At 53.9% G+C, this 12,091-nt stretch overlaps 2 protein-coding genes across 10 annotated transcripts in view; one reads left to right on the top strand and one right to left on the bottom strand.

Annotated features, from left to right (window-relative positions):
* Positions 1-11,918, top strand: part of XRCC1 (X-ray repair cross complementing 1) — a 32,819-nt gene extending 20,901 nt beyond the window's left edge. For 2 of the 3 annotated variants that reach the window (XM_027618157.2, XM_027618155.2), the window contains 5 exons: positions 14-68; positions 163-302; positions 1,204-1,294; positions 1,652-1,727; positions 1,833-2,056. In XM_027618157.2, the coding sequence (XP_027473958.1) occupies positions 14-68; positions 163-302; positions 1,204-1,294; positions 1,652-1,727; positions 1,833-1,946 (476 nt within the window). In that variant the 3' untranslated portion in view covers positions 1,947-2,056. Of the gene's footprint in view, positions 1-13; positions 69-162; positions 303-1,203; positions 1,295-1,651; positions 1,728-1,832; positions 2,057-10,398 lie in introns of those variants that run through there. The other variant, XM_027618156.1, reaches the window with a different exon arrangement.
* On the bottom strand, positions 3,741-12,022 carry ZNF575 (zinc finger protein 575). Of its 7 annotated transcripts, XM_027618158.2 has the most exons (5): positions 9,267-9,442; positions 8,579-8,811; positions 8,204-8,299; positions 7,610-7,855; positions 3,741-7,151 (listed from the first exon to the last, which is right to left on the bottom strand). In XM_027618158.2, the coding sequence occupies exons 4-5, from the start codon at positions 7,689-7,691 to the stop codon at positions 6,493-6,495; spliced, it is 741 nt and encodes a 246-aa protein (XP_027473959.1). In that variant the 5' UTR covers positions 7,692-7,855; positions 8,204-8,299; positions 8,579-8,811; positions 9,267-9,442; the 3' UTR covers positions 3,741-6,492. The 7 variants fall into 7 exon arrangements, with proteins under 7 accessions (XP_027473959.1, XP_027473963.1, XP_027473966.1 ...); XM_027618162.2 differs by lacking the exons at positions 8,579-8,811; positions 9,267-9,442 and adding an exon at positions 11,912-12,022; XM_027618165.2 differs by lacking the exons at positions 8,579-8,811; positions 9,267-9,442 and adding an exon at positions 11,912-12,022 and having other exon boundaries at positions 7,610-7,767.
* Between the last annotated feature and the right edge of the window lie 69 nt (positions 12,023-12,091).

Raw genomic sequence — 12,091 nt, 5'->3', positions numbered from 1 at the left:
CTTCCGCTTACAGAAGAACAGGGCAGTGGGGCAGAAGATTCTGGAGATACCGAGGATGAGCTGAGAAGGTAAGGCGGGGCTCGGGGCTCAAGGTGGCCCCCGGCTTGGGTGGAGGGCAATGTGGTCTGCATGCTCTTCCCCCACCCCCTTTGGCTCTCCCAGAGTGGCCGAGCAAAGGGAGCAAAAGCAGCCCCCTGAGCAGGGGGAGAACGGCGAGGACCCGTATGCAGGATCCACAGATGAGAACACAGACAACGAGGGTCCCCCAGAGTCTCCCGACCTGCCAGTTCCTGAGCTCCCAGGTAGGAAATCCCTCCCTGCCTCCCGAAGTGGGATTTGTCTTTCTCAGTTCTCAGCTGTGACCCCCCCAGCCAGCCCTCGGATCGTGGCTGCTCCCCATGACTTGTGACTTGTCTCCCCACCTCCCTCACCCATACTCCCTGCCTCTGCTACCTTCTTGTTGCCTTAGGAAACAGGCATCCTCTCATGCCTTCCCTCTCTGTTGCCCTCGTGACTTCCTGCCGTGACCACATCCATCACAGCCCACTGCGAGGTGTGACCCCCCCTTTGGCTTTCCAAGGGCGAACAGCACCTCCCTCACCTGCCCCGCAGGTTCGGTTCTTTTGGAATGGGAGGTCACCCAGGCACACAGATGACGTGGGCACTGATCTCTGTTGCGACCTAGGTGGTGATGGCGTTGCTATTTGTCACCCCAACACGAATGCAGGGGGCATGGGATAGGGGCAGGGGTCAGAGCCTTGGCCAGGAGAGCATGGAGGGAGAAGCTGGGCAGCCAGGGTCTGAACAGAGGTGAGGGTCAGTGGCGATTAGAAGAGGCCGTTTCCATCCGGCTCCTTGTGGGTGATGGGCAGGAAAGTACTTTGATCCTTCAAAGCCCCAAAAGTGGCATTAGCAGCTTGATGGTTTGGAGAACCATGTGAAAATGGAACAAAGGAAAGAGCCGTCCTAAAGGTCAGAGCCCGAGAAGGTACTGGAAAACACCCAGCTCCCAGAAAGGTTCTGACAGGCCTGGCTGAGAAGCACTGTTTGTCCTGGACGGCTCTGCCAGGGTTGCATGAACACCCCTCTCCAGCCGCTGTACTGGCCTCCCTCCCGTCTTGCTCCGAGTGTTCTGTGGCTCCTGGCTGGGGCTTCAAAACTCCGGGGGCCTCACACTTGCCTCCTCCACCATCTCCCCTGCAGACTTCTTCCAGGGCAAACACTTCTTCCTGTATGGAGAGTTCCCTGGGGACGAGCGGCGGAAGCTCAGCCGATATGTCACAGCCTTCAATGGGTCAGTGTGCAGGGGTCGGGGCGCGGGTACGGAGGGATGGTGTTAGCTTGTGGGAAGGAAAGTGATGGGGAAGACGGAGAAGGGGCATGCCCTGCAGGATGGGCACAGGCCCTGCTCGCTCTGCTCGGCCGCCCTGGACTTGTAGTGTTCCCTCTCTTCCTCTTCTCTAAGATGAGGCTCCCCCCGGCCTGGCCTCTGAAAGGCGTAGCAGCAGTGGGAGCCCTCGGTATTGTGGCTGTGGCAAGGTTGGCACAGGGGAGAATGATGGGGGCCCGCAGGTAGCCTTGGAGAATGGTTGGGGACCAGGATGTCAAGAGAGGGGACACTCATTCTCTGCTTCTCTCCTTCTCCTGCCAGGGAGCTTGAGGACTACATGAGCGACAGGGTCCAGTTTGTGATCACAGCACAGGAGTGGGACCCCAGTTTTGAGGAGGTGAGTTCCAGAGGGGCAGGGAAAGGGACACCCAACCCGTCCTTGAGTCACCTCCATCCCCTCCTCACTCACATGTTCCCATATGCACCCCGCTCCACCTTGCAGGCCCTGATGGACAACCCCTCCTTGGTGTTTGTCCGCCCCCGATGGATCTACAGTTGCAACGAGAAGCAGAAGTTACTTCCCCACCAGCTTTATGGGGTGGTGCCCCAGGCCTAAAGTATGTGCTTTCATGCGTATGCATGCGTGTGTACACACACACACACACACACACACACACACACACACACATACACACATACACACACACACACACACGATGAGCTTAATAAAGGTGACCTGGTTTGGAGCAGCTGCCCCTCTTACTCAGAAGTCTCCTGAACCTCCTAGAGGCTCCCAGCTTTTTGTCATGTGTTTGGTTTTTGCTTCCCTTCTGAGGGTCAGGTGGTGTCTTGGCTCTCCTGGGGTCCTGGGAAGAATTGAGGGGCTCCCTATCAGGGGTTTGGTAGGGAAGGAGCTCTGTGTTACTTCTCCCTGGCCACTTTTCCCTGTGGTGGCAGGGAATTGGGGTTCCAGCCCTCTGAGCCCATTCCTGGGTTTTGTTTGTCCCTCTCTTGGTCCTGGGCTGGAGGTCTGGATGCTCGTGAGATGTGCTTCTCTCTTGAGGTCCGTCTCAGCTCCCCTGGGCCAGGGATAGCTCCCTTTCTCCAGGGCTTACAGAAGTGGCTGTAGAACTGTCAGGGCAATGGTAGAACAGGGGGAGGGGTATTTTAATCACCCCCTGCGAGGCTCCACCACATTTAAGTTGGGAACTGAGCAGGGTGTTAGGGAATCAGGCGGAAGCTAGGATGGAGTTCTAGGCAGGGGCCATGGCGCAGGCAGAGGCCAGGACGTGGGAACCAGCCTGGCTCCCCGGGGTCAGTTGCTTAAGAGGCTTTAGGGGCGGATCTGTCTGGAAGGAGGGACATAGTCCTTGCAGCTATGCTAACACAGTAGCCCCTGGACCCGGGTAGCTATTTAAATGAACTACAGTGAAGGGAAGAGTTTACTTTGTCAGTCACACTGGCCACATTTCGGGTGCCCACTGGCGGCTGTAATAGAGCACACAGATGGAGAACATTCACGTCACTGTCGAAGCAAAAGGACAAGGCTATCCCGAAGGGCTGCGAGCGCCAGGTTGAGAAGCTTGGACATTATCCTGGAGCTGGGGAGGTCAAGAGGGGGTTGGAGCAGAGCAAAGGGCAGTCAGAGCTCAGTAACAAATTACCACAAACTTTATGTCTTAAACCTACAGAAATTTATAACCTTCCAGGTCTGGAGGTCTGAAGTCCAAAATGGACTGAAACTCAGTGTAGGCCAGGCAGTGCTCCTTCTGGAGGCTCTGGGGGAAGTCTGTGTTCTTGTCTTTTCCCCAATTCCCCTTCCGTTTTCAAAGCCAGCAGTGGCCAGTGGTCTTCCTCACGCCACATCACTCTTGAGACGGCCTCTTCTGTCTCCTCCTTCCACCTTCAGGGATCCTTGTGTTTACACCAAGCCCGCCTGGATAATCTGGGATAATCTCCCTGTTTTAAAGTCTGCTGATTAGCAACTTTGATTCCTTCCACCCTAATTCTCCTTTGCCACATAGCAGATTCATGGGTTCCAGGGATCAGCATGTGGACATCTTTAGGAGGCCGTTTCTCTGCCTACCGAGCCCGCCGTGTGTGAGACGGTGGGACTACAGTGTGAAAAAGAGACACGAGGCCCTGTTCTCAGGGGTGACATTCCGCTGGGGAAGAGACCGAGTGTGTTGTGCAGCGTTGAGCACGAACACAGGGCAGTGTTACAGAGCCATGGGACAGGGTGGCGTGGTTCAGAGAGGGTCAGCAGGGAAGGTGTGTCAGAGGACTGACCCCTCTGCAGGGACTTGGGAGAAGTAAGGGAGAGTCTGGGGGAACCATTCCAGGCAGAGGAAGAGCAGGTGCAAAGGCCCCCAGGCAGGAACCGGCTTGACCTATACAAGGAGCAGCAGGAGGTCAGCGTGTCACAGACTCAGGATCCGCCCTGGTTCAGCACTGGCCCGCTGTGTGGACGCAGGCAAATCCCATCTTTCCTGGCCTGTTTCCCTCTCTCTACATCAATGGTTGGACCAGATCGACACCTCTCAAATGCATTTGTGTCCCTGAAACTTTGATGGTGGTGTGTTGCTGTGGAGGCAATCTTCCGCTCAGCTCTGTATGTAAACCTTGATGGCAGCCGCATTTCTGGCATGGAGGGACTTAATCCCCCTCCTCGCCCACTCCTTCCCCAAGGCCTTGCCCAGTGGACTGTGTCTAGCTAGCGGCTGGTCTAACGGCCTGCTAATTTGCATTTGCCTGCCCAGTGCCACCCCTGATGCTGGATACTTCCACAAACCATCTCTCATTCCATCTGCACATTTCAGATCACAAGGAAAACTCTACCTCCTCAAAAAGGTCTTTGCTAACCCTCTACATAATAGTATGTGCCCGGTATACACTCATAATACTGTATCTCATCATAGTTGTAACTTGATTTGTTTATGCTCAAATTTACCAGTCTCTTCCTCTATGAGGTACATTTTTTGTATCTTAAGGATTCTTCCTGTACCTCTGAGGTTACAAAGATATTCTCCTTTATTATTTCCATCTATTTTGTTTTTCAAATTTAGATCTTAAATCACCAGAAACTTATTTTTGTGTATGGTATGAGATCAGGATCTGTATGTTTCCTATTGCTGCTGTAACAAACTATCGCAAGCTTAGTAGCTTTAAACAACACAAATGTATTTGCTTATAGTTCTGTAGGTCAGTAGTCCAACTTCTGTCTCAATGGGCTAAAATCATGGTGTCTGCAAGGCTGTGTCCCTTCCGGGGAGGATCCATTTCCTTACTTATTCCAGTCTCTAGAGGCTGCCTGAGTCCCTTGAATCATGGCCCTGCATCCCTCTGGTGTCCATTTCCATTGTCACATCCCCTCTGACTCTTCTGCTTCCCTCTTTCCCATATAAGGACCCTTGTGATTACATTGGGCCCCTTGGAATAATCAGGATAATCTCCCCATCTCAAGATAAGATCCTTAATCACAAATCTGCCAAGCCCCTTCTTAATACGTAAACTAACATACTCAGGTTCTGGGGATTAGGACATGGATCTCTTTGGGGGACCATTATTCTGCCTCCGCAGGATCCCACTTAATTTTTTTCCAGATCTCTCAGCTTATTCACAGATGAGCCTGTCCTTGCCCCATTCACCTACAGCAGAGATCTGCAAACTACATCCCGTAGGCAAAATCCAGCTCACCTACCATTTTGTAAAGTTTTACTGGGCCAGAGCCACATTCCTTCATTTGTGTATCATAATGTGTGTGGCTGCTTTTGTACTCCAGGGGCAGAGCTGGGTAGTTGTGGCAGACACCGTGGCCTGCAAAACCTGAAAATACATACCATCGGGCCCCTTCCAGAGAAAGTGTGCCAATCCCTAGTCTAGTCATGGGGATTGTCATTTGTCAGGACCTCCTGTGAGCACAGGGCCGTTTCTGAGCCCTCGGTTCTCTTCCACTTGCCTGTTCCCATGCCAGCACCACAGATGTCATTCCTACGACTTGGAAATCATTCTTGGTACCTGGGCTGGGCGTGGGGCTGGTGGGGGGCAAGGCTCCCTCCCCTACTTTGTTCTTTAGGATGGACTTGGCTCCTTTACTTTTTTCTTTTCTTTTCTTTTTTTGGCCACTACTTGATTAGCACCCACTCCCTCGCTAGACCAGGCCTGTCTTGTTCACTGCTGTGTGCCTACCACCCTGGGCAGGGTCCAGCACCCTATAGGTGCTTAATACACATCTGAAGAACAAAGCGCAGTCCAGTGTTAGCTCATTCTTATTTTATAGCAGAAGAAACAGGCTCCGAGAAGGGAAGTGATGCCAGAGATGATGCTTGTGCCCTTACAAAGGCCTCCTAGCACTCCCATGTTATAGATAAGGCATCTGAGTCCAGAGAAGTGACAAAGCTTGTCCAGGGCCCCCCGGCTTATAAGTAGTGGGTCAGGGCTAGCTCCAAAGCTTGAGCTTTAAAAAATGTTTATACTATTGACAGTATGCCCTTTGTTCTTGCTTTTATCATTTCGTATATTTAGGGACTCATTCCACATCTGTACAAATGGAGGTTTTTTCCCTATAGCAACATAGTCCACTCTATGGCTGTATTGTATTTCATTAGCTGGTCCCCTCTTGATGGGCACTTGGGTGGTTTCCCAACATCCTTATGCCTTTTTGAACAGATGAACATCCTTATGCCTTTTTCAGTGCTTGAGTTTATCTATAGAGTAAGTTCCTAGAAGTGGAATAGTTGACACGGGCATGTGAGCATTTTAAATTTTTTACAGACCATCAAATGGCCAAGATGGAGGCACCAATTTAACTTACAATAAGGAGAGACCCTGTTTCCCCACATTCGTCAGCAACCAACGCTGCTAGCAGACTTTGTACTTTTGCCTTATAAATAGGGAAAAACCAGAGCCAGGGCTTGCTTTCAAACCCCAGCTCCAAGCCTGTGGTTTGGGGCCCAGCGCTAACTTTCTGTGGGTTACAACCTTCCCCTCCCCCAAAACAGGTGAATAAAGAGTTCCTCAGCCTTATAAGTTGGAGCCCAGTGTGGAGTCAGTCTCCCTGCCAGCTATCTGGTCAAGGCAAGTCCATACAGCCCAGCTTAAAAATGCCGCCCCTTTATTGACCCGGGCTGGTGGCAGAGGGGGCCGTGAGCCAAGGGGAGGACTCACTCACGCTCCCCCTGGCTCTCAGCCTGGTGGTGGCTGCGCTGGTGAAGGAGCAGGAGGCGTCTTTGGCCAAAGGCCTGGTCGCAGCTGGAGCAGCGATGCCGGGCTGTGGCCTGGCTGCCTGGCGCCATCGGGGGGTCGTGACAGAGGCGATGGGCAGCCAGTTTGGAGGGGAATGAAAAAGCCTTGGGGCAGTGCGGGCAAGGATAGGGGCGGGCATCGGTGGCATGGTGCGTGTGGCGGTGGGCTGCCAGCTTGGAGGGGTAGCAGAAGGACTTGGGGCAGTCGGGGCACGGGTAGGGGCGGGCGGGCGCGTGGGTCCAGAGGTGGGCTGCCAGCTTGGAGCGGTGGCCAAAGGCCTTTGGGCAGTGTGGGCATGGGTGTGGGCGGGCACCACTGTGCGTGAGGCGGTGGGCTGCCAGCTTGGAGGGGTAGGAGAAGGCCTTGGGGCAATCGGGGCACGGATGGGGGCGGGCGCCGCCGTGCGCCAGCCGGTGCGTGGCCAGCTTGGACGGGTACGAGAAGGCCTTGTCACAGTCAGGGCAGCGGTGCGGGCGCTGGGGCGGGGGCCGCCGGCGGGGTTGAGAAGGCGCCCCCGCGGACGTGGCAGGCCCTGGCACCGGCTCGCTGGGCTCCTGCGGCGAGCCCTGGTGGGGGGCTACAGGACAGGAGGGCCGGTGGGCTCCAGGCATCAACCCACACCCCGAACCTAGGCCAGGCTTCCCCTCCCCCACCCCAGCCTTGACACCTCAGGGGTCATCTGGGACCCCTCAGATGACATGTCCCTGTTCCCCACCTTATGCCATGCACCATCCAAAGGGGCTCCAAAGGGTTACCTGGCTGGAACCCCAAAGCTACTAAGGTGTCTGCTTCTAGTATATTCCCAAGGGATCACCCTGAACTTCTGCATATCAAACCCCCTGACAATTTTCTGAGTCTTAAAAAATCACTGAAGTTCCCCAAAGCCAATAGTGGGATTCCCCAGAATATATTTGTGGAGTACCCCAAATGGTCATCACCCCAGGCCTTCAAACTTTCACCCTGAGATTCCCTCAAAATATGATCTTCTTAGCCCCAATCCCGGTGCCCCCCACCCACGGGCGGGACCGCTCTCACCTCCTCCCTTGGTTACTGGTTCCTTGCCAGTGGGACTAGGATCGGTGTCCCCGGCCGCGGACTCTGCATCTCGCTCCAGCATCTTGCTGGCCCAGGAACCCAGAGGGAGGTAGGCGATGCTGGTGGTTACCAGGCTGATGGGGATAGGGCTGTAGGGCCTAAAATCAGGGACCAGTCTGTTCAGGAGCAAGGTCTTCTTAAGCCTGGGCTCCAAAGGCTAGGGCGGGCCTTACGCGAAGGCGGAGCCTAAGAGCACAACGGGCGGGGTTTATGCAAACATGACCCTTTGCGACTTAGACCCAGGGTTGGAGCCCTAGAGCCGAGTGGGAGGGGCCTCTACTACTTAAACTCGGGCGGCCCTGAGCGCGGAGCTGGCTAGGCCTCTACATCGAGGGGGCGGGACCTCCCCCCACCAGAACCTCCCAGCAGCGGAAGCAAAGACGGGGATGGGCGAGGCTGTATAGACAGGACCCAAAGCAACTCAGGCCCAGGGACGGGGCCTTCGAGCGGAGAGGGCGGGTCTTTTACAACTCTCTCTCAGGGGAGGAGCCTGAGCTCAGTGGGCGGGATTTCACCTCCAATAGGTAGCTTTACCCGAGTCTTGGTTTAGTCTCAGTCCATTAACGCCGCGTGAACTGCCTCCTTCTTGTTGCTAAATTTCATCCCCAGCGTGGAGGGTAGAGGGGAGACCTAGAGGGAGATGCAGAAAGAACGTGGCGTGTCTTGCGATCCAGAGATCCCTACTGGATTTTTCCCTCGGGGTCCCAAGCGTCCGGGCCTCAACGCACGCCTCGGAATCATGGCATTCGGGACCAATGCACCCTATCAAGGCGCAGGCACTAATGCAGCCCCTCCGGAACCTATGCATCGGGACGCCAATCGATTCCTTTTCGGGAGATCCTGGCGTCCAGCCCCCAATCCACTTCCCGAAGACCCAGGCGTCCAGGCCCGGACCCGTGCCCGCCTCACCTGCGGAAGGCCCCTCCCCGGGGGCGGGGCTCCGGGCCCCTCCCGCGGCGGCCGCTGCAGCTGCTTCGCTGCCCTCGGACGCTGCAAAGCTGCACCGCCTGGCGCGTGCCCAGCGACGGGAGGGGAGGGAGCGCGCGTGAGGGGCTCGGCCCAGCCTCATTTCTATCCCCTGCTTCCACGCGGGGCCGGAGGGGGCGTCAGTACGCATGCGCAGTCGCGGCCAGCGGAGGCTGCTGCCCAGAAGAAATGGAAGGAGGGGTGAGTGCGCAAGGCAGGCAAGTTGGTGAGCAAGCGCCGAGCTACGGGTAGAAGGGCCGTAAGAAAGTATACTGCGGGTTGCGGGGCCTACGGTGGCTGACTGGAGTCAAGCACGTGCAGGACCTAACTCGGGGAAACTGCGCTTAGAGATCACTGAGACAGTTCCCAACATATGCGCCTTCCTTTTCTCTGTCCCCCTCCCTTTCGAGAATTCCGTTGGGAGCTTGAGTTCCCTCTCCGAAGGGAGTTTCAAGAGCCGGCTGCCCATTTCACCCCTCAAAGCGTTTGCAAAGAAGCCAGGCCAATTAGTGAGAGGGCGGGGCGGAACGCGAAGCTTCGAGCAAGCTGACGCCCAATAAAAACATGTTATTTGCATAGCGCCCCGGCACCCTTCGCCACTGGGTGATTCAAGAATCTCAGCCCCTCCCACCCCTATGCCGCGGTTCGGGTGTTGGCGTGGGGATGGGGGCCGCGGTTCCCGAAGCATCCCTGCCGGAGTTCTTCGGAGGGCTGGAGCTCCTGGTGCCAGGCCCAGGGTGGCACGCTTGGCACCTTTCCCCGGGCCGTGATGGTGCACTTTTCCGCCCAACACGGGAGTGACCGCGAAGTGCCCATAAAAATGCCCTGCATGGGTGGGTCTTCAGTCTGATAAAACCCACAAGGTCTGCTGAGTCCTGGGAGCCGTGGGAGTTAGACGGTGGGGTTATTCGAGCTCTGGAGCCAGATTGCCTGGGTAACTGGTTGGCTCGGCCACTTTCTAGCTGTGTAAGCTTGGCCAAGTCTCTCCACCTTTCTGGGTTGTTAGGATGAAATTCAGTAATCAATGGAAAGTTTAGAACAGTGCCTACAGTGGTCAGTACACGTTACCAATACTACTTCTTGTTTTTATTGTGCATTGAACTAGGCCATGATGGGATCAAGGTCGTCCCAGAACACCAAGTGCAGAGAGCTCAAGATGGGAAGGAGCATGCTGTGTTCTGGGAGTCTTTCTTACCTCGATGCTCCAAAGTCACCTTCCTTTCCAGTGCTGGTCTATGCCATGGTCCAACCTACTCCAGGGCCTTTGCACTAGCGGTTCCCTCTGTCCCCCCAAGGTCATTCCTCCATCAAATTGCTTGTCTGACACCCCCGTCTGATCTCCTTTCAAATATTACCACAGCAGAAGGCCTCCCCTGTCCACCCTAGCTCGTGGAGCCCCCTTCCCTCCATTACTCTGTTGTCGCATCTCCCTTGTATATGCACATAACACAGCATACCCGTCCTCTAGACTGTATGCTCTGTTAAGATGAACAACCTGTCTGTCTTGTTGATCACTCTGTCCAGAACAGAGCTTAGCACATAGTCGGTGTCCAGTAACTCTGTATCAAATAAATGCTGAAAAGAATTAACAGCCAGAAACTCTCTGTGATGGGAAGATATCTTGATGGGGACAATGGAGAACTTGAGGTCAAGGAGTGAGAAAGAGGCCTAGCTGAGTGGGAAACCAAGGGGGAGGGTTTTAAATATGGGAAGTGACATGAATGAGTTTGGGTTTTCATATACTCTTTTTTTTTTTTTTTTAGGTTATGGAAAATTTCAAACATAACCAAAAGGAGAGAAAGAGTATAATCAGCCCCTCACCAGCCCATCACCCAGGTTCATCATGACCAATCTTATTCCATCATCCCCTTGCCCCTAAGGTCCTTGAAGCAACTTCCACACATTTCATCCAGAAACACTTCAGTGTGTGTCTCTAAAAAATAAGAACTTTCTTTCTATCTTTTAAACACAACCCAAAGGATCATTACCAAACTTTCAGACTTTCGGGTTGTTTCTTTACATTATCACATTTCTCCCATGGTCCCATGTATATCTTGTTTTTCCTTTCCAGAACAGTGTTTTCCTTCGAACATACAGAAAGTGTGAGAGAACAGAATTGTTCTCTGCATTAATAACACCAGCGGCACCAGCATCAACAATTTCCTCCTCATGGCCAATGTTGTTTCATTTCTCCCACCCACTCCTCCCAGATGATTTTGAAGCTATATGCCAGACATCTTATCCCATAAATATCTTTTTCTTATTACACTTGGTGTATCTCCATCGGGACCTAAACAAGATCCACACGCTGTGTTTGTTTTCTGTGATTCTTCAGTCTCTTTGTCATTGACATTTTAAAAGGCTTGCTCTGGTTACCGCATAAAATAGATTGTAGGGAGGCAGAGCAGAAGCCAGAAGCCCAGTGAGGTGGCTGCTATATATTAATGACACGATTCGTTCCCAGCATTTATTTAGCACTTTTTATATACTTGAAACTGTCTTGGGCGCTTTGTATACATTCGTTCATTTCATCCTGGCAGCAACTTTTTAAGAGGAGGCGCTACCATTATTCCCACTGTTCAGAAGAAGAAAATGAGGCACAAGGGGGGAGTCACACAGCCTGGAGGGAGCAGGGTCAGGATTTGAACTCCTGCAGCCAGGCCCTGGCATCCATGCAATTTGCATGTATGCTTTGCTGCTTCTTGACAGAGGCTGAGGGAGTGATGGCGGAGAAGTGGCCTGATTGGAGAGGTTAACTTAACGGGGCCCTAGTGATGAAGGGGGGAGGAGGTGACAGAGGAGGAAAGAGTCAAGGACGGTGAGGACAGAATGATAGCCAGCTCCTGTCAAGGGCTTGTTCTGTGCCACCTGCTCTCCCGGACTCTTTACATGTCTGAACTTATTAGATCTTCCCAATGAGGGAAGGAGCTATTTTCAACCTCATCTTGCAGAGGAGTAAACTGAAGCCCAGAAGAAGATAAGTTTTGAGCCCAAGGTCACACAGCTGGGAAGGGTGATGCTCAGGTTTCTACCTCTTAGGAGATCTCACAGCTGACCCAGAGGTGTGCATGCCTTCAGGGGTCTAACAATCCTGCCAAAATCATAGGAATCGGCCCCAGGGGTGAGGAGGTCTTATTTGGGGGACCCTGACAGTAAAGAGGGCCTGAGGATCCCTGTTTTCCTGTTTCCTCCTTCCCCTGAGCTCCGAGCAATCCCTGAGCCTATTTCAGCCCCAGTGTCTGCACCATTCTCCCCACCAAACTGGACAGGACTCACCTCTGGGTCCCCAGCTTCGCCCAGCTTGGACCAGGTGCACGGGAGCCCTCAAGTGAGGAATAAATGAGCAATGTTCTCGGGGCGGCTGGGTGGCTCAGTTGTTAAGCATCTGCCTTCGGCTCAGGTCATGGCCTTAGGATCCTGGGATAGAGCCCCGCATCGGGCTCCCTGCTCTGCCGG

Source organism: Zalophus californianus, chromosome 17 (assembly GCF_009762305.2).
Source record: "Zalophus californianus isolate mZalCal1 chromosome 17, mZalCal1.pri.v2, whole genome shotgun sequence".
Classification (NCBI taxonomy): domain Eukaryota; kingdom Metazoa; phylum Chordata; class Mammalia; order Carnivora; family Otariidae; genus Zalophus; species Zalophus californianus.
This window is presented reverse-complemented; position numbering and strand designations above follow the sequence as displayed.

Coding starts and splice junctions, on each gene's coding strand:
- ZNF575 (XM_027618162.2), bottom strand. CDS start 7,691: ATGCTGGAGCGAGATGCAGAGTCCGCGGCCGGGGACACCGATCCTAGT. Junction 7,152..7,609: donor ACCAGTAACCAAGGGAGGAG/GTGAGAGCGGTC, acceptor CCTGTCCTGTAG/CCCCCCACCAGGGCTCGCCG.